The 27,752-nt window shown below is 54.6% G+C and overlaps 2 protein-coding genes across 6 annotated transcripts; one reads left to right on the forward strand and one right to left on the reverse strand.

Annotated features, from left to right (window-relative positions):
• Positions 1–425: 425 nt before the first annotated feature.
• ACY1 (aminoacylase 1) lies at positions 426–6,214 on the forward strand. Of its 3 annotated transcripts, XM_008972148.4 has the most exons (15): positions 426–608; positions 1,068–1,179; positions 2,223–2,287; positions 2,377–2,481; positions 2,868–2,962; positions 3,271–3,347; positions 3,431–3,520; positions 3,621–3,677; positions 4,005–4,078; positions 4,164–4,213; positions 4,326–4,470; positions 4,573–4,641; positions 5,541–5,620; positions 5,783–5,843; positions 5,928–6,214. In XM_008972148.4, the coding sequence occupies exons 2-15, from the start codon at positions 1,086–1,088 to the stop codon at positions 6,090–6,092; spliced, it is 1,227 nt and encodes a 408-aa protein (XP_008970396.1). In that variant the 5' UTR covers positions 426–608; positions 1,068–1,085; the 3' UTR covers positions 6,093–6,214. The 3 variants fall into 3 exon arrangements, with proteins under 3 accessions (XP_008970396.1, XP_054965977.1, XP_057157761.1); XM_055110002.2 differs by lacking the exons at positions 4,164–4,213; positions 4,326–4,470; XM_057301778.2 differs by lacking the exons at positions 426–608; positions 2,223–2,287 and having other exon boundaries at positions 1,064–1,179.
• Positions 6,215–10,661: 4,447 nt separating this feature from the next.
• RPL29 (ribosomal protein L29) lies at positions 10,662–13,048 on the reverse strand. Of its 3 annotated transcripts, none has more exons than XM_034956595.3 (4): positions 12,889–13,048; positions 12,451–12,495; positions 12,069–12,133; positions 10,662–11,154 (listed from the first exon to the last, which is right to left on the reverse strand). In XM_034956595.3, exons 2-4 carry the CDS (start codon positions 12,485–12,487, stop codon positions 10,783–10,785), a joined length of 474 nt encoding a protein of 157 aa, XP_034812486.1. In that variant the 5' UTR covers positions 12,488–12,495; positions 12,889–13,048; the 3' UTR covers positions 10,662–10,782. The 3 variants fall into 3 exon arrangements, with proteins under 3 accessions (XP_034812486.1, XP_054965982.1, XP_063458470.1); XM_055110007.2 differs by having other exon boundaries at positions 12,772–12,890; XM_063602400.1 differs by lacking the exon at positions 12,889–13,048 and adding an exon at positions 12,695–12,882.
• Between the last annotated feature and the right edge of the window lie 14,704 nt (positions 13,049–27,752).

Genomic DNA, 27,752 nt, shown 5'->3' on the forward strand with positions numbered 1-27,752 from the left:
CAGGGAGGACCTCCCCGAGGGGCTGAGGCCTGCAGTGGGGAGCCGCTGGAGACTTGCCGAGGAGGGCGAGGGCGCAGGCCCAGGGCTTTGCAGCTCTGCATCTTGAGAGCCTCGGGGCGGCCCCCTTTCCTCCCGCCCTATCCGGGGGCTGAAGGAGGAGGCGCCCTTAGGGGACCGGACCGTCCTGAGCTCCCGGCGCATACCTGGGGGCAGGAGTGGCAGGCGTGTCGTGTGGGGCGGGGCGAGCCTGTCAGAGCGGGGCGAGCCTGTCAGAGCGGGGCCAGCCCGGAGCTCGCAACTCGCGGGGCGGCGCTGGCCGCGGCGGCCGCTGCCCGGGGACGGGACCGGATCTAATCCTCCAGTAATCTCGCTGAGGCCCGAACCAGAGGCGGGCGGGGACATCCGCGCCGACGCGGCCGCTGGCGCTGGGACGGCCCTCACTGGCGGTCTTCGGTCTCCGCCCCGACATCCGGCCTCGGCCACGTGGTGGGGACCGGGGCGGTCCTGAGCCTGCGACCTCGCAGGCGACCTCGCTGGACCCTAAGTCCAGGCCACAGTCAGGGAAGGGCGCTGAGAGGCGAGCGTGAGCCCAGCGACAGGAGAGTGAGGTGGGGGCCCTGGGGAGGGATAGAGGGACTGGGGCTCCGTGGCTTGAAAGCCGGGCAACTGGGAGGCGTTGGGGTTTTTCTTGTTTGTTTTTTGTTTTTGTTTTTGCCTTTTTTTTTTTTTTTTGGAGGGCGGGGGGAGTACAAGTCTGGGTTCAAACCTTGCTCAGCTACTCTCTGAGCTGTCCTTGAACCTCTCTGAGCCTCTCAGCTTTCTCCTCTGTAAAGTGGGCATTCTGAGCACAAACTTCATGGGGCTCTTTTGGGGATTAAATAAGGAAATGTGCTGGAAGCAGACAGCCCAGCGCCTGAAACAGAATGGGTGCTCCTTAATGGGGGCTCCGAAACACGGTATCCTACCCCTGTGGGAAGTCCGGGAGCCGCCTTGGGGACAGGCTGTGTGCAGGAGCGCACCATTTCCAGGGTCTTGGAGGGGTAGTTAGCCATTCACTTTGCCCCCAGCTCACCACGCGCAGCGCCATGACCAGCAAGGGTCCCGAGGAGGAGCACCCATCGGTGACGCTCTTCCGCCAGTACCTGCGCATCCGCACCGTCCAGCCCAAGCCTGACTATGGTGAGAAGACGGTGGTTCCAGAGCCTGTGACGGGGCCTAAGGGACGGGGACTGTGCTCTAAACCAGCCTCCAACCCCTGTCACCCAGCTGAGCCCCACTCTGCTGTCCCAAATGGCTCCCCAACCCCTCCAGCCATTCCCCAAGTAAATAGACTGAGGCAGCCCCTCCAGGTTAGGGAGGAACCCTTTCCCCAGAGACTCTGCTGCTGACCAAGGTTACTCCTGGCAGCTGGTTAAAGAAAAACTTCACCTCACTCTCCAGGGTAGGAGTGGTGGGGGAAGCCTGAGGCAGCCACAGGGAAAGGAGAGGCCCTCCAGAAGCCACTGGGGCTGGACAAAGGCCACAGCCTTTAGGGAGTCAAGCTTGGTGGCTAGGGCCTGGGAGGTGGCTCCTGCCTGTTATCCCAGCACTTCAGGAGGTTGAGGCTGGCAGATTGCTTGGGCCCAGGAGTTCAAGACTAGCTTGAGCAACATGGCAAGACTCTGTCTCTACAGAAAAAATACAAAAATTAGTCAGGAATGGTGGCACACCTGTAGTCCCAGCTACTCCAGAGGTTGAGGTGGGAGGATCGCTTGAGCCTGGGAGGTCGAGGCTGCAGTGAGCCGAGATCACACCACTTCACTCCAGCCTTGGTGACAGAGTGAGACCCTGTCTCAAAAAAAGAAAAAAAAAAAAAGGAAAAGAAAAAAAAAAAACTTGGTGGCTGGGAATTGTGTACATGGGTCCAAATTCCTCCTCTGTGATTAATCAGCTGAGAGATGGTGGGTGAATCTCTTCATGTCTCTGTGCCATAGTTGCCCATATTTAAGGAAGATAACACCTTCCTCCAACCCTGGACATCCCCCTGGACTTCCAGAAAGGGTCACTGAGTAGCCAAAAATATCTTCTTTCTTGGGGATGGAAATGCAAGCGTCTCTGAGGGATATGGAGTGTGTCGGGGAGGCAGCAGCCCATTTCTGGGTATGCTCCACTCTCCGGGCTGCCTGGGCTGGTGGGAAGCCGTGGGTAGGCAGAAGCAGCCCCAAGACACTCTGTGCCTCCAGGAGCTGCTGTGGCTTTCTTTGAGGAGACAGCCCGCCAGCTGGGCCTGGGCTGTCAGAAAGTGGAGGTGAGCCTGGGGCCCTAAGCGGGGAAGGGAGGTGGGCCTGGGCACTTCCTCACCCTGCTCAGACCACCTACCCTCCTGACCATCTCCAGGTGGCACCTGGCTATGTGGTGACCGTGTTGACCTGGCCAGGCACCAACCCTACACTCTCCTCCATCTTGCTCAACTCCCACACGGATGTGGTGCCTGTCTTCAAGGTGTGTAAGGGGCTGGGGAGGTGGGCAGTGCAGGCCTTGGGGACAGACATGATGCAGACCCCAGGATTCAACCTCAAGTTGCTCATGGTCCTGGCCCCAGTCCTGGCACTAACTCTCAACATCCTTATGACATTACACCACTCAAGCAGCCTTCATCCAGCAGCAAGTTCTGGGCCAGAGTGGGGTGGGGACTGGGGGGCGGGAAGCAGGAGACAGCGATGGGGGATGGCAATCAGCTGCCTTCTTCAGCCCCCGTCTTTCCTCTCCCACCACTCCACCTGTCACTCCAACCCTATGGTGGGCTCCTAGGGCCGGGCCACTGTTGACCAGAGTGGATTAATGGCTAAATTTGGGGTTTGGGCCCCTCTTCCCATCCCTGCCCCCAGGAACATTGGAGTCACGACCCCTTTGAGGCCTTCAAGGATTCTGAGGGCTACATCTATGCCAGGGGTGCCCAGGACATGAAGTGCGTCAGCATCCAGTGAGTGTCCTCCATTCCTACTCCTCCACAATGTCCCCACTGGTCCAGTGGATTGACCCAGGACCTGAGGGGGTGATTGGAGAAACTCAAGGCCAAGGAACACTTTGACCTCTTGGACAGGAATTACTGCCATGACCATTGCATGGATAGGGAGATTCAGACCAGAGAGGGGCAGGGACTTTCTGGAGTCCCTATCAGGGTGTGGCAGGGTAAAGTCCAGGGCACAGGACTCCAGCCTGCTGGCCCTGCCTGTGGGGCCAGCCTGAGCATCTGGTGGCTCCCCCAGCACCTGGCTTATGCCCCCTCAGGTACCTGGAAGCTGTGAGGAGGCTGAAGGTGGAGGGCCACCGGTTCCCCAGAACCATCCACATGACCTTTGTGCCTGGTAGGAGTGGCTCAGATACCTTTGGGAAAGGGGAGGGTGGGGCGGGGCAGCCTCCTCATCTCATGTCCCTGCTGCTTTTACAGATGAGGAGGTTGGGGGTCACCAAGGCATGGAGCTGTTCGTGCAGCGGCCTGAGTTCCACGCCCTGAGGGCAGGCTTTGCCCTGGATGAGGGTGAGCAGGTTGGCAAGCCAATGAGCAGCCAGGCAGGGAGTAGGAGGCTGCTAGTGGGGACTGAGCTGCTCCACCCTCTGAACCCCCTTTCCCTCCTCAGGCATAGCCAATCCCACTGATGCCTTCACTGTCTTTTATAGTGAGCGGAGTCCCTGGTGTAAGTATGAGCTTGGAGGGAGGGCTCACTCTACAGGTGGGAGGCTAGGCCAGAAAGGGCATGGTCCTATGCAGGGTTGCACAGCAAAGTTGAGGCCTGAGAAGGCCTTGAACCCAGGGCCTCTGCCTCCCAGCTCTTTCCTATCTGAGCTTCTCTGAGGGCAAGCCCTGAATAGGCAGAAACCAGCTGTATGCTACGGGCCCTGAGTGGGGACAGGACCCTGCCAGAGGAGCCTGGAATGAGGGGGAGACCTGGGCCCACCCCAGGGCTGATTGTGTCTCCAGCCCCTCAGGCTGAAGACACTGCCTTCCCCCTACACCTCCCCAGGGGTGCGGGTTACCAGCACTGGGAGGCCAGGCCATGCCTCGCGCTTCATGGAGGACACAGCAGCAGAGAAGCTGGTACGTGGCACCCCGGGAGGGAGTCTGGGAGTTCAGGAGGCTCTATCCTGAGGCCACTGTCCCATTTAACCTCATATTCTCATAGCACAAGGTTGTAAACTCCATCCTGGCATTCCGGGAGAAGGAATGGCAGAGGTGAGGCAGCCTGGGAGGCGGTGGGGTGGCTCTGGGAGGCGGTACCACAGAGGATAGAGTCTGAGCCACCTCTTTTATCTGTTGCTGTCGCTACCCTGCCCCCGCACCACAGGCTGCAGTCAAACCCCCACCTGAAAGAGGGGTCCGTGACCTCCGTGAACCTGACTAAGCTAGAGGGTGGTGTGGCCTATAACGTGATACCTGCCACCATGAGCGCCAGCTTTGACTTCCGTGTGGCACCGGATGTGGACTTCAAGGTGCCACCTCCACCTGGGTTTGGAGGAGGGATCCTGGGTCCTCAGTCTTGTCCTAGAGGCCTCTGGAAAGCCTGAAGGATCAGCTCGTCTCCCTTCTCTTAGGCTTTTGAGGAGCAGCTGCAGAGCTGGTGCCAGGCAGCTGGCGAGGGGGTCACCCTAGAGTTTGCTCAGGTATGGACTTGGGACATGTGATGGGAGAGTGTGGGAGCCGGGGGAGACCCAAGTGTGCAACAGTGGAGTGTGTGCTTGGTGTGTCTGCATATGTCTGGGCATTTCTTTATCTGTGACAGACACATTTTATTCCAACAAGCATTCACTGTAGAGGCCACTGTGGGTGCTGGGGAATGCTGTGGGGAGTAAAATTAGGCACATTTCATGCCCTTGTATGGTGAAACGGGGAGATATAAATCAAACATTTATGTGATATTACTTTTTTCTGAGAGAATCTCACTCCGTCACCCAGGCTGCAGTGCAGTGGCACAATCTCGGCTCACCTCCGCCTCCCGGGTTCAAGCAATTCTTGTGCCTCAGCCTCCAGAGTAGTTGGGATTACAGGCACCTGCCACCACGCCCAGCTAATTTTTGCATTTTTAGTAGAGACAGTGTTTCACCATGTTGGCCAGGCTTGTCTCGAACTCCTGGCCTCAAGTGATCCACCCACCTTGGCCTCGCAAAGTGCTGGGATTACAGGCATGAGCCACTGCGCCCAGCCGTACTTTCATATAACCCATGTGGTACAGGAAAGGGTGGCCCCTTGCACTCTGAAAACCTGTAACTGGAGTATCCAACTAGTCTGAGAGGTCTGGGGGAGCCATCTTGAGGAAGGGGCACTTGGGCTAGGATCTGAAGGATGGACAGGAGGTAAGTAGACGGAGGGTGGGAAGGTCCCAGACCTAGGACATTTGAGGGGCTGAAAGAGGACCTGTGGCTGGACTGGCCACCCAGATGTCTGGGTAGGTGAAGGAGTGGGGGTGGGGAGGTGTTATGTACTAGGCACAGCCCACTCTATGGGAAATAGGGCAAGATGCCCAGGCCCATGTCCTGATCCTGCCATTCTTCCCGTCCCTCAGAAGTGGATGCACCCCCAAGTGACACCTACTGATGACTCAAACCCTTGGTGGGCAGCTTTTAGCCGGGTCTGCAAGGATATGTGAGCACGCTGGCCAGCTCTCCTCACAGCCCAGCCCCCTACTCCTCTCCTTCCTGCTGCCCCCTCCCTTCTCCCTCCTTCTCCCACCTCTCTCCCACCTTCCTTTGCCCCTTCAATTCTTCGCTTTCTCCCTCCCCATTCATCAGGCTCTTTCTCCTACAGGAACCTCACTCTGGAGCCTGAGATCATGCCTGCTGCTACTGACAACCGCTATATCCGCGCGGTGAGCCACTTGCATATAGTGCCTGGGCAGTGGACTGGGCCTGAGTGCTGGCTTTTCCCTAACGGCTCTTCCTCACCCCTGCAGGTGGGGGTCCCAGCTCTAGGCTTCTCACCCATGAACCGCACACCTGTGCTGCTGCACGACCACGATGAACGGCTGCATGAGGCTGTGTTCCTCCGTGGGGTGGACATATATACACGCCTGCTGCCTGCCCTTGCCAGTGTGCCTGCCCTGCCCAGTGACAGCTGAGCCCTGGAACTCCTAAACCTTTGCCCCTGGGGCTTCCATCCCAACCAGTGCCAAGGACCTCCTCTTCCCCCTTCCAAATAATAAAGTCTATGGACAGGGCTGTCTCTGAAGTACTAACACAAGGACACTCGTGGAGCAAGAATTTTCCTTTTCCTGGGGACATGTTGCATCTCCATTTCACAGATGAGGAAACTGAGCCTGGCTGTGAGCACTTCCCCACTACCCCACACTGCTCTGTGCCCCTTGACACAGCACACCCATTCAGTACCATCCAGCCATGTCTGTGCCTAGCATGAAAGGGCCACAGTTCCTATTTGAGTGGCCACCATACTTAGTTCTGACCTATCAGGGATTCCATTCCCATCAAAGGGGGATACTAAGGACCTCAGGAACCACTCCCATCTTCCTGGGTGTACATCTGGGATCCTGAGACAGTACCAGAATAGCACCAGCTGGGCCCCTGCTAGATGAGGGGCAGGCAGAGGGCCAACGGTGACTGCTGGCTCCTGTCAAAACCTGTACACCCTTGTGTTGGCAGCAGGGGCCACAGAGGGGCAGGGTTCCTGGTAGACTAGGTCAGTTCATCTTAGGGGCCTCAGCACCCTGGATCTGTGTGTGCAGAGGCCCAGGAACTGGGCTTTCATCTCAGCCTTGCTAGGACCCCCAGGTAGTACCAAGAGTAAACTATGGCCCCAGTAGCAGAGCCTGATCTAGCCAGATCTGCTCTATCCTATTCTGACTTCCCTGAGCGTGGGGCAGGGGAGACAGGGCTGGGGTGGGGTAGTTGGATTTTTTTAAGTTTCTAGTTGTAGCCAGAAGTCTAGAGCCTGGCTCTGGGCTGCAGGCTTAGTACTAATAGAAATAACAATCACTCCTGCTCACAGTTGACAAGGAGCCAGGACTTGACTGGCTTTTTTTTTTTTTTTTTTTTTTTTTTTTTTGAGATGAATTCTTTCTCTGCTGCCCAGGCTGGAGTGCAGTGGCGCGATCTCGGCTCACTGCAAACTCCGCTTCCTGGGTTCACGCCATTCTCCTGCCTCAGTTTCCTGAGTAGTTGGGACTACAGGTCCCCGCCACCACGCCCGGCTTTTTGTATTTTTAGTAGAGGCGGGGTTTCACCTCCGCCTCCCAGGTTCAAGGGATTCTCCTGCCTCAGCCTCCCAAGTAGCTGGGACTACATGCGCGTGCCACCACGGCCGGCTAATTTTTGTATTTTTAGTAGAGACGGTTTCACCACGTTGAACAGGATGATTTCGATCTCTTGACATCAGGGGAGATCGCCTGCCTCGGCCTCCCAAAGTGCTGGTGAGAGGTGACAGCGTGCTGGCAGTCCTCACAGCCCTCGCTCGCTCTCCCCGCCTCCTCTGCCTCGGCTCCCACTTTGGTGGCACTTGAGGAGCCCTTCAGCCCACCGCTGCACTGTAGGAACCCCTTTCTGGGCTGGCCAAGGCCAGAGCCGGCTCCCTCAGTTCGCAGGGAGGTGTGGAGGGAGAGGCGCGAGCGGGAACCGGGGCTGCGCGCCGCGCTTGCGGGCCAGCTGGAGTTCCGGGTGGGCGTGGGTTTGGCGGGCCCCGCACTCGCACTCGGAGCAGCCGGCCGGCCCTGCCGTCCCCACCGTCCCGGGGCAATGAGGGGCTTAGCACCCGGGCCAGTGGCTGCGGAGGGTGTACTGGGTCCCCCAGCAGTGCCAGGCCACCGGCGCTGCTCTCGATTTCTCACCGGGTCTTAGCTGCCTTCCCGCGGGTCAGGGTTTGGGACCTGCAGCCCACCATGCCTGAGCCTCCCACCCCCTCCACTGGCTCCCGTGCGGCCCCAGCCTCCCCCATGAGCGCCGCCCCCCGCTCCACGGCGCCCAGTCCCATCCACCACCCAAGGGCTGAGGAGTGCGGGCTCACGGAGCAGGACTGGCAGGCAGCTCCACCTGCAGCCCCGGTGTGGGATCCACTGGGTGAAGCCAGCTGGGCTCCTGAGTCTGGTGGAGACGTGGAGAACCTTTATGTCTAGCTCAGGGATTGTAAATACACCAATCGGCATTCTGTATCTAGCTCAAGGTTTGTAAACACACCAATCAGCACCCTGTGTCTAGCTCAGGGTTTGTGAATACACCAATGGACACTCTGTATCTAGCTACTCCGGTGGGGCCTTGGAGAACCTTTATGTCTAGCTCAGGGATTGTAAATGCACCAATCAACGCCCTGTCAAAACAGACCACTGGGCTCTACCAATCAGCAGGATGTGGGTGGGGCCAGATAAGAGAATAAAAGCAGGCTGCCAGAGCCAGCAGGGGCAACCCACTGGGGTCCCTTTCCCCACCGTGGAAGCTTTCTTCTTTTGCTCTTTGGGTCCACACTGCCTTTATGAGCTGTAACACTCACCACCAAGGTCTGCAGCTTCACTCCTGAAGCCAGCGAGACCACGAACCCACCAGAAGGAAAAAACTCCGAACACATCTGAACATCAGAAGGAACAAACTCCAGACACGCCACCTTAAGAGCTGTAACACTCACCACGAGGGTCCGCAACTTCATTATTGAAGTCAGTGAGACCAAGAACCCACCAATTCCGGACACACTGGGATTACAGGCGTGAGCCACCGCGCCCGGCCTAGACTGGCTTGCTTTTCATTGAACCCTTACAGCAGTCTTGTGATGGATGCTGGGTCCCACTAGTGATGCAGAAACAGGCTCCATTGGCTGGGTACGGTTGCTCATGCCTGTAATCCTAACACTGTGGGAGGCTGAGGCAGGCGGATTGCCTAAGCTCAGGAGTTCAAAACCAGCTTGGGCAACATGGCAAAACCCCCTCTACTGAAAATATAAAAAAAGTAGCCAGGCATGGTGCCATGTGCCTGTGGTCAGGAGCCTGATTCTGGAGAATCACTTGAACCCAGGGAATGGAGGCTGCAGTGAGCCGAGATCACGCCACTGCATACCAGCCTGGGCGACAGAGCGAGACTCTCTCAAAAAAAAAAAAGGAAAAAGAAACAGGTTCCACTAATATAGTTTGCCCCAGACAACAGAGCTTGGAGGTGAAGGAGTTGAAACTCAAGAACTGGGAATTTGTGCTTCCTGAGCACAAGGCAGGTTCCATGTACAAGCTGGAGGCTGAGGGTAGCAGTTGGCTATAACCTTAAGCCCAGCTGAAGCCCTGACCTGGCCTCCCCCCTCAGACCGGAACTTGGTAAAGGGATCACTCCTTTTTCATGGCAGGATGGCTGGGGAACGGAGAACCTTCACACCCCATGTCCAGGACACCAGCAGAGACCTCACTTTGGAAGTCATCAACCTGGTGGCCTGTCTGGGCCAAACCACCTTCAGAACACAGAACCTGCTCTTGCTCCCTTTCAACCCCACCTCCACCTGTCATGCCTTGGCAAGGGGCAGTTGGCCACCCAGAGACTTCCAGGATTACAGTCAAGAGCTAGCAGCCCCAGCTCTGGTTGGGCAATTGAAACCTCCTAGGGCCCCACATGGACTGCCTAGATCAAATGCTACCCCCACCCCTTCCTAGGTTCATTATCTTCAATATTTTCTCACTCGTGAAACAAAGATAATCATAATACCTACTTCAGAAGTAGGGGATCACATACCATGGGCTGCACCTGCTGCTATAGCATAACAGCACCCCTTTAGGAGTTTCTAAAGTGTCCGAGGTTGGACCGAGGCTGGTTTTGAGGATTAAGTGCGGCCAGGAAGTGCCCACCTGGTGCCTTCTATAGGCAGCCTCCACAAAGGCTTACTATTACTTCAGTACTTTCTTCACTGACTGCTGAGGATAAAGACCTCCATGTGAAGCAGCTGACCCAGGGGCACAGAAGGGTCAGAACCAGTCACGGGAGTAAGGCAGTGCCACTACCACCTGCCTTCCTGGGTCCCTAGCTGTTGGGGGACTAACATAGCCCAGAGCAGTGGATGCTGACCAGGTGCACCAAAAGAGCCCAAATCTGGGACACCTCAGGCCAGAGTGCAGAGCTGCTCAGCGGGGCCCCTTCCCCTCCCTTGCAGTAAGCTTTAAGACCTCATAAGGATGTTTAAGATTTCTCCCTTTGGGCCAGGAGCACTGGCTCACGCCTGTAATCCCAGCACTTTGGGAGGCCAAAGCAGGCAGATCACAAGGTCAGGAAATCAAGACCATCCTGGCTAACACAGTGAAACCCCATCTCTTCTAAAAATACAAAAACAAAATTAGCCGGGTGTAGTGGCAGGCACCTGTAGTCCCAGCTACTTGGGAGGCTGAGGCAGGAGAATGGTGTGAACCCGGGAGGCGGAGCTTGCAGTGAGCCGAGATGGCACCACTGCACTCCAGCCTGGGTGACAGAGCACGATTCTGTCTCAAAAAAAAAAAAAAATTTCTCCCTTTGCTCGGCAGGTTACACAGTCCAGCAAGCTATGTGCCCGAGCTTCCCAAAAGCCCCCAATCATTTCTCATTCATTAGGTCCTCCTCTTGCACTTCAGGGCCCCATCTCCTGACTCCCACCCACACCCCACCATCCAGACCCATGTCTTCTCCCACACCAACAGATGGAGCAACCAAACCCATCCCCAGGATCATAGACAGAGGCTAACAAATCCTGCCTCAGGTTTATTTGTACAAATAGCACAAGAGGACCCCAGCCCCATGCAGATGGTAGCCCAGGGGCGGGGGTGGGGGGTCGCACCAGTCCTTCTGTCCTCACGTTGGCAGAGATATCTACTCTGAAGCCTTTGTAGGGGCCTGGGTACGTTTGGGAGCCTGAGCTGGAACTGAAGCTGGAGCTGCAGCCTGGGCCTTGGTTTGATCCTTGGCCTTGGCCTTGGCCTTTGGCCGGCACAGCCTGAGCCCCTTGGCAATACGGGCACGAGCACGCTTCCCAAGCTTGGGGTGGGCAATGTAGGCAAGTCGATCGAGCTTGCGGCTGACACCCTTTGGGATCTTGGGCTTAACCTCCTTGGGCTTTACGAGGGCCTTGATAGCCTCGGCACGTGCACTCATGGCCTTGGCATTGTTGGCCTGCATCTTCTTTAGGCCCTTTTTGTTGTGCTTCTTGGCAAAGCGCATGTTCCTCAGGAACTTGGGGTCCACCTGAAAAGCAGGAAAGGTACAGGTGGCAGCATGTGGGTCCCCAAGTCTCTCCCTGCTGCCCCTCTCCATAGGGGTACCCAGCATTCTAAAGACAGCATCAAGTCAACCTCAAATGTGGAAATACCCAACCTCTTGAAACTATTTCCAGAGAAAGTATACCACCACCCCAGGGAGCCAATACGCCACCTGGGTAATGCTGTGCAGACCTCCTTCAAGAACAAAATTACAAGCTGCTTTGCTGCCCTGTCTGCCAAGGTTGTGGGGCTTCAACTTCCTACAGCAGGGGTTCAACCAAGTTTTTTCCTGACATCCCCTCAGGGACACCCCCTCCCCTCTTTAGAAGAAGGTGTCAATTAAATACCAAGTCTGGTCCAAAAGACTTATAGCCAAGGTGGAATATGGGGAAACTGAGGCTCAGAGTTTGTGATTCACTCCACGGAACAGAGAGCAAAAGTAAAGGGAAGGAACAGACTGGGGACATGCTCAGCTCTCCCCTAGACCCTCCAGCCTTCTCAGCTAATCCTTAGAACCCCCTGACACAGGAAGAGAAGCTGACCCCAACTCCAGCACTGGGTCAGATGGAGGTCATAAGGCTGGTCAGTGTGGGAATGTGCCCTGCACGCACTCAGACAAGGCCACTCCTTACCCTAAGTGCCACTGCCAAGCAAGGGAGATAGCCAAACTGCCCTCAGGAGGCAAGTTACACCCTGACCAGAGGGTTACACTTCAGGCTGTGGAGACCAAGGAAAGCTTTATTATGGGTCTGGTAGGGTAGAAAAAGGAATTGCAGGCTTTGGGTGGGCCAGTTAGGCTGTGCTCAGGCAGAAGCCAAAGCTAGAGAAAAACTACATGAAAGGCCTTGACTGTGCACCTGGACCAAGAAAAGACACTTCCATGTGATTCAGTGCACTCACCCCCTTAAGAGATTCGTATCTTTGTGATCGGGGTTTCTTGATACCATTTCTGTGCCATTTTCGGGCTGTGGGAGAAAAAAAGGGAATTAAGCCAACAAAGAACTTTCCTCTAATAAGACCACCCAACATCACAGCTGGCAAGTCTGGGAGAACCAACACTTCCTACAGCAGCTACACTTGAGATATGGGAAACCCTTACTACTAAATGCAAAACACTCTGTATCTCAAGTAGATCTCTAAACCTATAACCCTAAAGTTATTACTGGGTGAAATCAATCAGCCTCAGGCCCACAATGGAAACGTGCCCCTTCATCTCTGTCCCAGTTTGCCTGAACCAGTCCTTGCCAGGGTCTGGGATGTAGGCAGGGCCCAAAAAACTTACACTGGTTGTGTGTGGTGTGGTTCTTGGACTTGGCCATGTCTGCACCTGGAAGACAAAAGTGGAGATCAGGGTTAAGGGCTCGCCAGGCTGGGCCACCTCTGCCCCCCCCCCCCCCATTCTGGTCAGAATGAGCCTGCAGACAGAGAATGTGCAGCCTCCACGAGTCTCGGCTTACTCTGCACGACCCAACGCCAGTCCTGGCCTCCCAAACCCAGGTAATGATGCCCTGAAATCAACTCCTTACCCCCGGAAAGCTGCATTCCCCAATAAAGTGGCTTTCCCTGCCATCCCCCTCCTAGGACCTAGAAGCACCATTCCCACCCCGCAGCTTTTGCTCCCGACAGACACACGGTCGGTCACCAGTCCTCTCCGCAGCCCGCGCCCCGCCGCCACCCGTAAGTCGCGGATGGCATCGGATGCCGCGCGGCCAACACTCACCATAAGCCGCGGCTCCCGAAGCGCCTAGAACCGGAAGAGAAAGGGGCTGCGGTGCAGCACGGGAAATAGGGTCAACAACGCCGGAAAGTACTACTGGAAAAGCTTCCCCAGGCTCCGCGAAGAAAAGTTCCGAAGCCCGGAAGAACGCAAGCCAGACGTGGAGGCGGTGCTACGAGCTTGCCTCCGCCCCCTTCAGGCTGCCTCCTCCCTTCTCTGTTTCTCCAGGACCTGGCTCTTAAGTCTTATTCAAGATCCTGAAAAAGAAAGGAGTCCTTCAGGGATGTTGTTGGGCAAGGAGATCTGTGTTCTTTTTCTTTTTTTTTTTTTTTGAGACGGAGTTTCGCTCTTCCACCGAGGCTGGAGGGCAGTGGCACAATCTCCGCCCACTGCAACCTCCGCCTTCCGGTTTCAAGCGAGTCTCTTGCCTCAGCCTCCCGAGTAGCTGGGATTACAGGCGCCCACCACCACGCCCGGCTAATTTTTATATTTTTAGTAGAGACGGGGTTTCACCATGTTGTCCAGGCTGGTCTCGAACTCCTGACCTCGCGATCCGCTCGCCTCTGCCCCCCAAAGTGCTGGGATTACAGGCGTGAGCCACCGCGCCTGGCCGATCTGTGTTCTTAAAAGCACCCCTGTAATCCCAGCACTTTGGGAGTCTGAGGTGGGCGGATCACGAGGTCAGGAGTTCCAGACCAGCCTGGACAACATGGTGAAACCCCATCTCTACTAAAAATACAAAAAAAAAAATTCACGGGGCGTGGTGGCACGTGCCTGTAATCCCAGCTACTCTGGAGGCTGAGGCAGGAGAATTGCTTGAATCTGGGAGGTGGAGGTTGCAGTGAGCCAAGATCGTGCCATTGCACTCCAGCCTGGGCTACAGGGCAAGACTCTGTCTCAAAAAAAAAAAAAGAAAAGCACGCCTGACTCTTTCGTGGAGAAGGAGCAGAGGGGAGGAAGGAGAGAGGGCTGCCTGGACCTGAGGGAGGACAGTGGGAATGCAGAGGAGTGGACAAAGAAAGAGTACTGGACTTGGGACACAGAAGATGAGGGAGAAAAAGGAGGCAAGGATAGCCCCTATGTCTTTGGCTTGACAACTGGGTGAATGGTGGGGCTGTTTACAGAGATGGAAGATTGAGTGGGGAGCGGGGGCTTTGTTTGTTTTGTTTTGAGGGGGAATGATGAGCCAGATATTTTTGTTGGATGCATTAAATGTGAGATGCCTGTTGGACATCAGAATTGAGAAAGTGTTGCCTCTAACAACTCTGTTGCCTTCTCCACCTCTTCCCCCTATAGTTCATTTTCCACACGGCAGTGGGGCTTGGGGACTTGTTTTAAGATACAAATCAGATCCTGTCCCTTAAATCTGCAAGGACATCCCCTTGCATTGAAGATCAATTCTTTACCCACTTGACCCTGACAACCTCTGTCATTTACTTCTCTCCAAACCCATTGCCTTTCTTTCCTGCCAACCACAAATGTGTGTTCTGCCTCAGGACCTTTGCACTTGCTATCCCAGCCACCTGGACTGCCCTTCTCCCTGCTTTTTGGATGGTGTGCTCTTTCCTATAGAGGCCTCCCTGGACTCCATTATCTAAAATAGAGAACCACTGCCTCATCTCACCAGTGATTCTGTGTCCTCTCATGGTTTTCTTTCTTTTCTATTCTTTTTTTTTTTTTTCTTTTTTTTAGACAGTCTCACTCTGTCTCCCAGGCTGGAGTGCAGTGGTGCGATCTCAGCTCACTGCAACCTCTGCCTCCTGGGTTCAAGCGATTCTCCTGCCTCAGCCTCCCGCGTAGCTGGGATTACGGGCGCACACCACCACTCCCAGCTAATTTTTAAAGAATTATTTTTAGTAGAGACGGGTTTTCACCATGTTGGCCAGGCTGGTGTTGAACTCCTGACCTCAGGTGGTCCGCCCGCCTCAGCCTCCCAAAGTGCTGGGATTACAGGCGTAAGCCACCGTGCCCGGCCATGGTTTGCTTTCTTTATAGAACTTTCCCAGACTCTAATTGCATTGTTTACTTAGTTATGTATGTGTCCATTATCATAGGAGCCCAGAGTTTGGGACTGGTTTGATCACCTTCATTTTCCCACTGCCTAACTCAGCATAATGTAGATAGAGCAAGAGCTTAATAAACACATGCCCAGTGAACGTTCCTTGACAAGCCAGGTTCATGGAGTGACAGACGCATACTGCAGAGGTTTAGGGAGTGAAGCGGAAAGGAGGTTGTGGAGGCAGGACGTGTGGATGACTCATTACCGAAGCATTCCTGAGAAAGGGGAGAGAATTCTGACAGGTGTGAGTTGGGAGAATGAAAAGCAGGCTTATATACTGATGGGTGATCTGGTGCCAAGAAAGAAACAGCTGAGCCCAGAGGAGAGTGTCTCTGCAGGAATAAAGTCCCTGTGGGGTGCTGAGCACAGGTAGAGAACCTGGTGGGCAAAGACAGGGACTACAGGAGGTGGGGGTGGTGTGATGCCTGACAGCAAGTCAGGACTTCAGCTCAGGAAGTTGAAGAGGTGGCTGTGGAGACTGGGACAGGGAGGAGGAGGTCTGACTGCCACATCCTTGAGAAAGAGAAGCCAGCAGGGTAGAGGCTGACAGCGGGGGCAGTGATGACTTTATTTATTTACTTTTATTTATTTATTTATTTATTTTGAGACAGAGTTTTGCTCTCATTGCCCAGGCTGGAGTGCAATGGCGCGATGTTGGCTCACTGCAACCTCCACCTCCTGGGTTCAAACGATTCTATTGCCTCAGCCTCCCAAGTAGCTGGGATTACAGGCACCTGCCACCATGCCCAGCTAATTTTTGTGTTTTTAGTAGAGACGGGGTTCTACCATGTTGGCAATGCTGGTCTCGAACTCCTGACCTCAGGTGATCCACACTCCTTGGCCTCCCAAAGTGCTGGGATTACAGGCGTGAGCCTGTAATCCATGTCCAGCCTGTGATGACTTTAAAAGAACCAGGCTGCCCTGCTATGTGGCCTTCCAGCTGGGTAGCGACTCCCGCAGCTCCTAAAAAGTGAGTAGTGACTTGGTTTAGCTAGACTGTTACGACAGAGGCAGAAAAAGCAGTGAGCAGAAAGCCACAGTCTGACGGGGGAGGCAGATTCAGAGATGGACGATGGTCATGCAGTACCACTGGGGCTGTGTTAGGGATTGGCCCAGAGTTAAATCCCAGCTGTTAGGCAAGGGGGAGTCAGTGACAAGAATGAGGAACTTTGGCTGTGACCTGAGGAGACCTGTCCGGGAGCCAAAGGGGACCATGACCTGGAGCCACTGACCTGTCATGCTTTTCTTTTCTTTTTCTTTTTTTTTGAGACAGAGTTTTGCTGTTGTTGCCCAGGCTGGAGTGCAATGACACGATCTCAGTTCACTGCAACCTCCGCCTCCCCAGTTCAAGCGATTCTCCTGGCTCAGCCTCCTGAGTAGCTGGGATTACAGGTGCCTGCCATCACACCCAGCTAATTTTTGTATTTTTAGTAGAGATGAGTTTTCACCATGTTGGTCAGGCTGGTCTTGAACTCCTAACCTCAAGTGATCCACCCACCTTGGCCTCGCAAAATGCTGGGATTACAGGCGTGACCAACCACGCCTAGTCCCTGTCATGCTTTTCAAAGTGGGATGGATGGTAGGGTCATCCATGTCTATAAAGATAGTATTCTTTCTAGGGATAGTTTTCTTTATTTCTCCCTTCCTTCCTTTCTTCCTCCCTCCCTCCCTCCTTTCTTTCTTTTCTTCCTGCCTCCCTTTTTCACTCCTCTCTTTCATAAATGGAAACTTACACTATATGAACTCTTCTGTAACCTGATTTTATGCATTTAATCATAATTTGTGGACATCTTTCTCTGCTCATGAAAATCTTTTGTAATCTTAATCTATTTTACATATTTTGAAACATTATTTTGAGAAGAGGTCAATAAATATCACCATATGTCAATGGAGTCTCTGGCACACACATACAAAAAGGCAAAGAACTTAACCTTTCCTCTAGGGTTGACACACTCTCACCCTCCATGAGTGAGTGGTTCTTGCCCCATCTCAAATCTGCCTGGAGGCCGGGCTCCACTTGCCTCCTCCATGGAGTAGACTTGGGCATAGCCACTATCTGGACTCAGCAGAGCATAAGCCAGGTCTCTCTCAAATGCCTTGGGCACAAGGCAGAGAAAGATGTGAGCCTGGGTGACAAGATAGGGCTGGATGGGGCTGGATGTGATCAGCCCAACCCATGTGGCCTGCAAGGGTGTTGTCTTGACCAGGCCTTGTCCAGACCCATTACCCAATTCAAAGCCCGAGTAGGATCCCATAGTGTCTCCTCAGCAAAGTGATGGGGTTGGAGACCCCTGGGGTTGTTTTTGCAGTTCCTGTCACAGTCCCAGGAGTATATGGGGACCTGATACATGTTTGAGGAGTTAAATGTGCACATTTCACAAATCCAGGAAGATGACAGAATCAGGGTGGAGAAGCCAGCTGGCCTGGAGGGATTTCTCAGAGATAAGAGTCAGCTCTTCTCCTGGACCCAGAGCCTTGCTTGCCAAGTCTCAGTTCCCAGCGTAACGTGGGGATAAAAATAGTAATAACATCTTGGGGCTAAACTGGATAATTTGAGTAAAGCACAGAACACTATGTTAAGTACACAGTAGGTGCTCAATCATTGTTAGTCCCATCCATGCATCTTCCCCACAAGGCCTCAGGTGAGGGAGACGGGGCTTGGGGAAAGAAAATCAGTGGCAAGTGGATGCTAAAAATAAGGACAAGATCCAAGGAACAACAAGAGAAAGCCAAGGTGGAGGAAAGTGGCGGTGCTCGCGGGGGCTGGGTCCCTTCAGCCTCTGAGGTTCCAGAGATACAGGGACTACCAGTGTTTTCAGGTAAGAGGGACTGTGAAGGTTGTCAGAACCAGGGTGTTTTATCTGGTTGTTTTACCCCCACAAGACAGAAGTGTGGAGGTGGGGTGGGCTTTGGGACTTTGGATCTGCTTAGAACTTTCTGAGGGAGGGGCTACCTGATTCTGTGTGTCCCTAGAAGACAGAGCTGTGACTGAGGACAGCAAATGCCAGCTTCGTGGACAAGGGGCATTTTTGCAATCAGAATTCCCTCCAAAATATGGGCTGCTCCCAGCGGTAGCGAGCTTCCTGATACAAGGGTTGTGCCAGCAGTGATTGAATGACCTGGGGTTGGGGGTTTAAAAATGGGATGGAGGGGGCCAGCCATGGTGGCTTACGCCCATAATCCCAGCACTTTGGGAGGCTGAGCTGTGTGGATCACTTGAGGTCAGGAGTTCAAGACCAGCCTGGCCAACATGATGAAACCCCATCTCCACTAAGAATACAAAAAATTAAGATGGGTGTGGGGGTGGGCACCTGTAATCCCTGCTACTTGGGAGGCTGAGGCAGGAGAATCGCTTGAACCCAGGAGGCGGAGGTTGCAGTGAGTTGAGATCACGCCATTGTCCTCCAGCCTGGGAAACAAGAGTGAAACTCTGTCTCAAAAAAAAAAAAAAAAAAAAAATGGAATGCAGGGTTGGAAAATAGAGTTAAGTTCACTCCCCACCAGGATCCTGGGATTCAAAGCTCCTGGTAGAAGGAAAGGGCCATGGGCTGCATGCAACGCCAGGCTGGTGCTCAGTATCTGTCAAAAGAGAGTCAGTTCCAGCAGAAACTGGAAGGTGCGGCCCATTCCTCAGGTCATCGCGCGCGCGCCCCTTTCAGCCCCAGGCCTGATCTCCCTCTGGGGGCGCACCTGGCCCACCTAGCCCAGGAGTGAGCCGGGATGTGAGCCTATCGTCCGCAAGGGGGCAGAGTGGGACCGCGGATGGAGTCTGGTGCTGCAGGTGGGCTGTAGACAGGCACCCGCTCCCCTCCGGCGGGACACTCTTGCAGCCTCCCAGGCCTTTCACAGCTGCGCTTCTCAGCACGCCCCACCCCGCCCCCCCCCCACCTCCAGATTCAGTGCCTGTCTATTTTGAACAGGTTCTCTAGGCTGGGTCAGGTCTCCCTCAGCTCCAAGTTCCTGGTGGTGGTGGTGAGTTGTCTTCCCCCAGAGAGGGTTCAAGGCAGAGGAAGTAGAGCCTGTGGGCATCCCTGGGCACAGCCCCTCCTGGCCCACTTTAGAGTTACCCAAGGGCGATGCCTCTTGTGGGTTAAAGGAACAGGCTTTGGCATCAGACAGACTTGGTTTTCGATTCTGACTGCCACTCACCAGCAGAGCATCTTCACCTCTTGGAGCCTGCCTGCCACAGTGGAGGCGAGTAGCGCCAGGGCTGAGGAGGCAGGAAGCCTCCGGGAGCCTCGCTGTGCATTTGGGAGGCCCGCGGGTTTGATTGTGAGACCGCACAGCAGCCTTTGGAGGGGGTATGGTTTTTATCACCCCACTTCACAGATGGGGAGATGGAGTCCTTGGGCATGACTGGCTAGAGGTCCCACAGCCAAATGGAGAGCTACTGCAGTCCAGGCACCTACCAGAATCTGGGGGAGCACGGGGTGGTTTGTACCCCGTGAGGCCATGGAGGGGACCTTGTGACAGTGACTGCCATGTGACGAGAGAAGCCCGTGGCCTTTATGGCCAACGGATGCCCAGAGTGAGGGCATCCTCTGCGCCAGCCCCTGCTTCTGCCAGACACACCTGCCACATCCAGAGCAGGCCTACAAAGGAGGTGGTAGTGTCCTTGGGTGGAGGGCAGGCTGCTGCCTGAGCAGGCCTGGGCTGGGGTCAGTTGGCCTCAGGCAGCCAAGGACTGGCCAAGTATAAATGGAAGAGAAGTCCAGCAGCACAGAAAACTGACCTGCTAGGAAGGATGGGAGGGAAGGGATAGGGTAGGTGGGTGACATGAGGGTGTTGGACAGGGCTGGATGGAAGCCCGAAGTACCTCTCCCCACTCCTGTTCCCAGCCACAAAAGGAGGCTACGGAGACTCCCTTTCAACAAAGAGCATCTGAAAAGGAAGAATGAAGCTGAGGGTTGGGAGGGACACCCCTCTCCTTTCCCTCCCCAGCAGGCTCCAATGGCCCCAGCAATGTCGTTGCCTTGGCAACCACAGCCCCCTTCTAGCTCCCTTTCTCCTTTAACCCCATCCTGCCTGGATGCACCTCTCGCCTGTACCCTCCCTCCCTCTCTTCCCAGCTCAGACTAAAGAGAGACTTGGCGGGCTGGGGAGAAAGGACTTCTCTGCTCACCAAGCAGTCCTGGGGTTAATGCCCTGGCTGCATCCCAGGACCGCCCCTTCCTAGGGATCAGATGGACGACTCTTTAAGATGGAGACAGGACAGGACGAAATGACCTTTGAAAGAATTATTCTGAATGAACAAGGGAGCTGTCTTCTCCCAAAGATTTCAAGCCCCAAGTCTCCCAAGTCCTCACTCCCTCCCAGGAGACAGAGGCTGTGACCCAGAAGCCCCTGGCGGAGTTTAGGAAACCAGCGCTGGAGTAGGGGGGTTTGAAGATCATCTAGTTCCCCTGTCTAAGCCAATGGGTGGGGAAACTGAGGTCTAAGAGGAGGAGGAATTTACTCAAGGGCACACAGTGAGTATTGGAGAGTCAGGGAGGGAACCAGAGAGGCCTGAGCCGGGATGAGGGTGGAGGCTGCATTTGCTACCGTTGGCCCGAGGAGTGGCTAGGTACAGAGGGCCACAGGAGACCTGCACCCCATGGGAAGGCAGTTGCTGATGTTTCTCTCATGAGTCCAGAGAAAGCCCCTGGCTGCCCTCACCCACTTTTGTTCCCTGAGAGGTGCCTGACTCCCTACCATTGGTGTTCCTGGGTTTCCTAAACTTAGTGCTTCAGTAACCCCCTCCCAGGCCCCAGCGCAACATAGGCTAAGGAAGGAGAATGAATTCTGGCCCTGTTTAGGGAGGCACACGGGACTCTAGCAAGATCAGAGAGGAGCTAGAATTCTGAGAGGGCTGGGGATTCTAAAGGTCCCATTGAGAGTGTCCCCTGAGCAAGAAGGGCTTGTGGCTACAGGCAGCAGGTTCTGGCCCAAGGGCAGCCCTTTCTTGACTGTGTCCCTGGCAAGTCACTCAACTTCTCAGGGGCTGCTAAATGGCCCAATCCCACCTCCACGTAAACGAGGTCGGCCACACAGGCTACACAAGATTCCCATGAGGCAGCAGACACAGAGCTATGGACAGGTCCTGGGAGGGGGTCCCAGCCCCAGACCTCTTGTATCTGCTGTGCCAGGGCTACTGCCATGATCACTTGGAGCACCTACGGTGTGCAGAGCCGGGGAGGCTGGGAGGGGAGGAAGCTGTGGGCACAGCACCCCTAGATGTAGACCAGAGAGGGCTCCATTCAAGCCAGGCCAGCAGGCTCCACAAAGCTTCTGGGGTTGGAGGAGCGCCCTGGGAGCCTCCCTGGAAGATGAGGCAGGCCCTGTGCGATCAGGTGGAGGTGGAGAGAACACAGTGGGCTGGAGAGGGTGAAGGTTGGCATTTGCTCTCATAGCTCTCCCAGCTGATCCGGACCTCCCTGAGCTGTCACTGCGACCCTGAAGACCCCAAGGCCTGGCTGGAAGAGGGTGCCCTCGCCTTTCCCGCACACAGCCCAAGTCCTGGGCGCCAGCAGAGAAAGGGGCCTGCTGCTTGGGGCTGGAGTCAGGAGCTTTGCCTTTATTGTGGCTGGTTCTCACCACACCCTCAGAGCGTCCTCGCCTGTTAATCCCACGTTGCAGAGGAGGAAACAGGCTCAGAAAAGTAAAGCGACTTGCCCGTGATCACCCAGCTTTTTCTCCCCATCAAAGCCGCTCCTTGAAACTCTCCTGGGCGTGGACACTGCCTGAGACTCTCACACTCAGGTGGGAAGTGTGTCACCCAAGTGTGGGAAGTGTCATCCCAAGATGACAGCTTGAGAAAAGGAAGGGGACGCCTACCGGAAGGAGTGACCCTCTGGTGGACAGTGCTGAGGTGTCCATGGAAGGTGGGGGCAGGTGCTGGGAGACTCAGGCCCACCTCATCCAGCAGGCGTCCCCCTGCAATATTGCATTTGTTAATCCCTCTTTCTACATCGGCCCCATACCCACTCATTAGTTCTTCAAATTCTCAGGCACCCCCTCAGCAGGCGGCCACTGGCGAGGGCTGGGGAGCACGGTCCAGACCTGCCTGGATGCCAGGCAGCTGGGTGACCTTGAGCAGAGACTCAACCCCAAGGCTCAGCTTCCTCATCTGGGAGAGGGGGAGCAGGGCATCACTTACTTGGCAGGCTGTGGTGGGGATCCAGGGACCTGTTCATTCCGAGCACCTACCAGGGCCTGGCCTGTGGACAGTGCTCAGTCACTGGCTCACCCAGGCACTCCTCAGCCCTGGTTAATCCCCCAGCCACCTGCCTACTCCTGTGCCCGCCTGCGGCTTTGGTCCCCATTTCCCAGTAATCCTCAGGGCCAGGTGCTGGCAGTCAGGGGGTCAGGGTTGTCCCCGCCCACCCAGCAGGTCTCCTAGGACAAGGCTCGGATTGGACAGATGACCAGGCAGGCAAAATGGGGGTCCTTCTCTGCCCTCCCCAATCTCCCCTGGTGGGCAGAGGCTGGTGGGGACAGAGGCAAAGAATCCCGCCCAGAGTGGGGATAAGAGAAGGGGATGGCTCTGCGGTGGCCCTCCTCCCCGTGGGCAGGGCTGCTGGGGACAGGGTCAGATGAGGTTGGGCTGACAAGCAGCTGCTGAGCGGTGGCAGTGAGGGACATGTGGGGACCCCCACCACTCCTAACAACGCGGCACCAGTGCCTAGGAGCCAGCGGGTGAGAGGCCCACGGTCCTGGCTCTGCCTGTCTTAGCGCCTGCTGCCTGCCTGGCACAGGCCCTTGCAGCACTGGTTTTAATCGATCACTTTCTTTCCGCAAGCAGCTCCTGGAGGTGCGGGGGCGGCTTCCCCTTGACTCCAATCTCCTGGAGGATGCAGCTTGGCTAAAAATAACTTGAATTACTGAGCTCCCACCCTGGCGCAGAGGAGGGGCCTGGGGGCTGCGGGGGCGGCGCCTGGAGGGAATGTTGCCGCAGCCAGGAGGGGGTTCCCTGACAGGAAGTGGAGAAGAGTGAGTATCGGCAGGTGGGAAGGAGTGCAGCTTGTTGAAGGGAGGCTGGCCCTTTCTCGCCCATTCCTCCAGGCTCAGGCCTGCTCCCTGGGGACAGTGCTTCTTGAGAAAACCTGGGGAAGGGCTGGCCCTGACCCCTGCACTTGCATCACTGAGGGTAAGTGGCCTGGCTGCAGCGGGGGTGCTCCTCCCAGCACAGACACCGGATTTGGAGGAGACTCCCCCTGTAGATGCTCTGGGCAGGAACCTCCTCCATGCCCTCCCACAGGGCACCAGAATGCAAGCCGTGTTGGGCATCAGGCAAGAGGAGTCAGGTCTGGTCTCATGTCCTGTTCCTTCTGTGTGACACTGAACTCAACTTCCTTATCTGATAACTGGATGCAACTGCAAAATCAAGCATTTGCCTCCACCCCCATTCTGCAGGCAGCCTCTCATCTGTCTGGAGCAGCAGCATCAGGCTCCCTGTCACTCACTCCCAACCGCCTTGGTGCCTGCAGAGGGGGCAAGTCCCGTGACCACCCTTCAGAGCAGAGTGGGTGCTATGCTCAGGTTGGGCAGGCAGGACCTGGGTCTCTCGAGGTGCAGCAGGGCAGGTCAGGGAGAGTGGGGACTCCAGGGCCTCATGGAGAGTGGAAGGTGACTTCAGGGCCCAGGCAGAAGCCTGGGGTCAGGTGGCATGGTAATAGTCCCAGCTACTTGGGAGGCTGAGGCACAAGAATCACTTGAACCTGGGAGGTGGAGGTCACTGCTGCCCCCCTGCCATCCCCATCTTCATACCCCAGGGCCAGGCCAGAGCAGGATGCTGTACAAGCAGTTCAAGGGCAGGTCCAGGGCTGCATGGCGGAAGGGGGACAGGATGGCAGTCCCTTGCATGCGCATGGAGGCAGTGGGGACATACTGGTGTTGGACCAATCTGTCCTGCAGCAGGGAACAGGCTGGGAGCTCCCAGCCCCCGCCATTGCCTCAGTTCCCTCATCTGTAAAAGAGGTCTGGATTAGATGCTCTCTGAAGTTCCTGACAGCATCTGGGGAAGATGGAGCATAGATAGCAGCTGCCCTTGGGAAAACAGCAACAGCTACGACTTCAGCTTCCCTGCCCTTCACTGAGCACCTCTGGCGCTGAGATGCTCTGTGAGGACAGCACTGAGGTTATCCCCCATCACACGTGAGGAGACCGAGGCTCAGAAAGGGGGACTTGTCTGAGGTCACAAGGCTTGGACGTGATGGGCTGATTTTGAACCCGGCACTGTCCAACTGCAGCCTGTTTTCCCATTCCATCCTATTCTAAACATAGGGCCTGGGGGACGAGACGTGCTTTGGGGGGTGACTCGAGGTGGGGTGCAGGGGCATGGATCCAGATAGAAGTTCCCTACAGCTGTGCCCCCTCTCACACCCCCTCCCACCCCCACCCAGGTTTGGCTCAGGTCACAGGGAGCCTCATTCTGGGGCACCAATGGGACTGGGAAGTGGCTGTGCTTGCGGGAGGTTGGGAGGAGAGGAGGGAGTGTGAACCTGCTTGAATGGGAACAGGACCAGTGATAACAATAATGACAATAACTCCCACCCCCGACCCCAGAGACATTTTTAGCAACACTGTTCCTAAGGAGAAACTCAAATATCCGGTGACAGGCAAATTGAGAAATCAGCCGCAGCTCCAACAGCAGCATGGGTGAATCCTGAACCATCATGTGGGTGAAAAAGCAAACTGCAGGAGACTACATTCAGTTCAAAGCCATTTTTATAAAGCCCCCCTGAAGTATAACTAAATGATATAGTTTTAGGAGTTCAGGTGTGTATGATGACAGAACTATCTGCAGGCTAGGAAGTGCTAAACCAAAATTTGCCATACTCGAGGAGAGGCAGGAGCTGGATAGGGAGACCCACACGGGGGACCCCACCCACGGACACCTGCCACAGGCCCACAGGGTGCCGGGCACTCTTCATGGTGCCGGGGAGATACAGGCATGAGCAAGGCAGACATGAAGCCCGGGCCTTGTGGAGCTTATGATCTAGCAAGGCAAGTTCCGTGCCCGTTCTGTGTTGTATGGTAGATCGCAGGTGTCAATTATACTATTTTGCATTGTCTGCATTGTCCCTTACAGATATTCTTTTTTTTCTTTTTTCTTTTGAGATACAGTCTTGAGACAGAGTCTCATTCTGCCACCCAGGCTGGAGTGCAGTGGTGCCATCTTGGCTCACTGCAACCTCTGCCTCCCAGGTTCAAGTGATTCTCCTGCTTCAGCCTCCCGCATAGCTGGGATTACAGGCATGCACCAGCATACCTGGCTAATTTTTGTATTTTTCTAGAGACAGGGTTTCACCATGTTGGCCAGGCTGGTCCTGAACTCCTGACCTCAGGTGATCCACCTGCCTCGGCCTCCCAAAGTGCTGGGATTACAGGTGTGAGCCACCACGTCCAGCCACAGATATTATTTTATTTTATTTTATTTTATTATTTATTTATTTATTTTTTGAGATGGAATCTCGCTCTGTCACCCAGGCTGGAGTGCAGTGGCGTGATCTTGGCTCACTGATAGCTCCGCCTCCCGGGTTCATGCCATTCTCCTGCCTCAGCCTCCCGAGTAGCTGGGACTACAGGCACCCGCCACCACACCCTGCTAATTTTTTGTATTTTTAGTAGAGACAGGGTTTCACCATGTTAGCCAGGATGGTCTCGATCTCCTGACCTCGTGATCCACCCGCCTTGGCCTCCCAAAGTGCTGGGATTACACTCATGAGCCACCGTGCCTGGCCTGATATTCTTTTATATTAATCAAATACTGTATTTAGTCCAGGAGCAGTGGCTCACACCTGTAATCTCAACACTTTGGGAGCCTGAGTTGGGTGGATCGTTTGAGCCTAGGAGTTCAAGACCAGCCTAGGCAACATGGCAAAACCCAATCTCTACTAAAAATACAAAAATTAGCCAGGTGTGGTGGCTACATGTCTGTAGTTGTCTGTAGTCCCAGCTACTTGGGAGGCACAAGAATCACTTGAACCTGGGAGGTGGAAGTCATGGTGAGCCAAGATCACAGCACTGCCCTCCAGCCTGGGCAACAGAGTAAGACTCGGTCTCAAAAAAAAAAAAAAAAGATATATATATATATTTTAAATACTACTGTTTTATCTGTTTAAATACTATATATATAATCTGTTTAAATGCTATATATAGGCCGGGCGCTGTGGCTCACACCTGTAATCCCAGCACTTTGGGAGGCCTAGGAGGGCGGATCCCGAGGTCAGGAGATCAAGACCATCCTGGCTAACAGGGTGAAACCCCATGTCTACTAAAATAAAAAAACAAATTAGCGGGGCGTGGTGGCGGGCACCTGTAGTCCCAGCTACTCAGGAGGCTGAGGCAGGAGAATGGCGTGAACCCGGGAGGCAGAGCTTGCAGTGAGCCAAGATCGCGCCACTGCAATCCAGCCTGGGCAAAAGCGAGTCTCCGTCTCAAAAAAATAAATAAAATAAAAATAAATAAATAAATACAATATACATCTACACACACATATATATACTATAGTGTGTATATATATACTATCGATAGTATATATGTGTATACACATATATACTATCGATAGTATATATGTGTATACACATATATACTATAATGTGTATATATACCATATATATAGTATATGTGTGTGTGTGTATATATAGTATTTGGTATTTAAGTAGATTAAACAAGGAATAAACACAAACTTAATTGACCTTCTTCTCCCCAGTAAAACATCCCACCCAAGTGGGTGGGTTCTGGGGGCTGAGCTCCTCTCCCTGCTACCCCTCATGGATATCCCATCACACTCACCTAGAGGGGGTGTGAATCCCAGATCCCTTCCCCCCTCTCAATCTCCCAGCCCGACTGAATGTCCCACAAAGTTATTCTCTCATTTACCAGCAGGTAAGAGTCAAATATCATTTGGAGTGCTAGGCTGGAAAGTGGGACAGAGTTCCCTACCTCTGGGAGCGCCAAAGTCATTTGGAAAGATAAAATGCAAGAGAAAGACTTGCAGGGTGGCCGGGCGCGGTAGCTCACGCCTGTAATCCCAGCACTTTGGGAGGCTTGGGTTGGCAGATCAATTGAGGTCAGAAGTTCAAGCCTGGCCAACATGGTGAAACCCCGTCTCTACTAAAAATACAAAAAATTTAGCTGGGTGTGGTGATGCAAGCCTGTAATCCCAGCTACTCGGGAGGCCAAGGCAGGAGAATCGCTTGAACCCAGGAGGCAGAGGTTTCAGTGAGCCGAAATCACGCCACTGCACTCCAGCCTGGGCGACTGAGCGACACTCCTGGCAAACATCCCTCTCCTGGTTCAGCGCTCTTGCACTATATTAATAGTGATAGAGAGTACAGGAGATGGGAGGTAACACGTATGACCTGTCTCAAGCTGTTCATTCCCATCAAAGGCAGGGGGGTCAGGAGGGCTTAGTCTGCCATCCATCCATCCAACCATCTCCCCATCCATCCAACCCTCTATCCATCTGTCCATCCATCCATCCATACATACATACATCTATCCATACATCTACCCATCCATCCAACCAACCATCTATCTATCTGTAATAGGCAGACTAATGTCCCCCAAAAGATGTCTCCATCCTAATCCTAGAGCCTGTGATTATGTTACTTAACATGGCAAAGGGGGATTAAGGTTGCGGATGGAATTAAGGTTGCTAATCATCTGGTGTTAAAATAGGGGGATTATCTTGGATTATCTGGGTGGGCCCAAGGTAATCATATGGGTTCTTAAGAGGAGAAGAGGAACCACAGAGATGGCAGCATGAGAAGGACTTGGTCTTACATTGCTGGCTTTGAAGATGGAGGAAGGGGCCACAAGACAA

This window comes from Pan paniscus, chromosome 2 (assembly GCF_029289425.2).
Source record: "Pan paniscus chromosome 2, NHGRI_mPanPan1-v2.0_pri, whole genome shotgun sequence".
Taxonomy (NCBI): Eukaryota; Metazoa; Chordata; class Mammalia; order Primates; family Hominidae; genus Pan; species Pan paniscus.

What these genes read in the sequence shown, in the direction of transcription:
- ACY1 (XM_008972148.4), top strand. Translation starts at nt 1,086, where the DNA reads ATGACCAGCAAGGGTCCCGAGGAGGAGCACCCATCGGTGACGCTCTTC. An exon ending in ATGAAGTGCGTCAGCATCCA is followed by an intron (nt 2,963 to 3,270) that starts GTGAGTGTCCTC and finishes ATGCCCCCTCAG; the next exon opens with GTACCTGGAAGCTGTGAGGA. An exon ending in TCACCCTAGAGTTTGCTCAG is followed by an intron (nt 4,642 to 5,540) that starts GTATGGACTTGG and finishes CCCGTCCCTCAG; the next exon opens with AAGTGGATGCACCCCCAAGT.
- RPL29 (XM_063602400.1), bottom strand. An exon ending in CCACACCACACACAACCAGT is followed by an intron (nt 12,134 to 12,450) that starts GTAAGTTTTTTG and finishes TTTCTCCCACAG; the next exon opens with CCCGAAAATGGCACAGAAAT. An exon ending in GATACGAATCTCTTAAGGGG is followed by an intron (nt 11,155 to 12,068) that starts GTGAGTGCACTG and finishes CCTGCTTTTCAG; the next exon opens with GTGGACCCCAAGTTCCTGAG.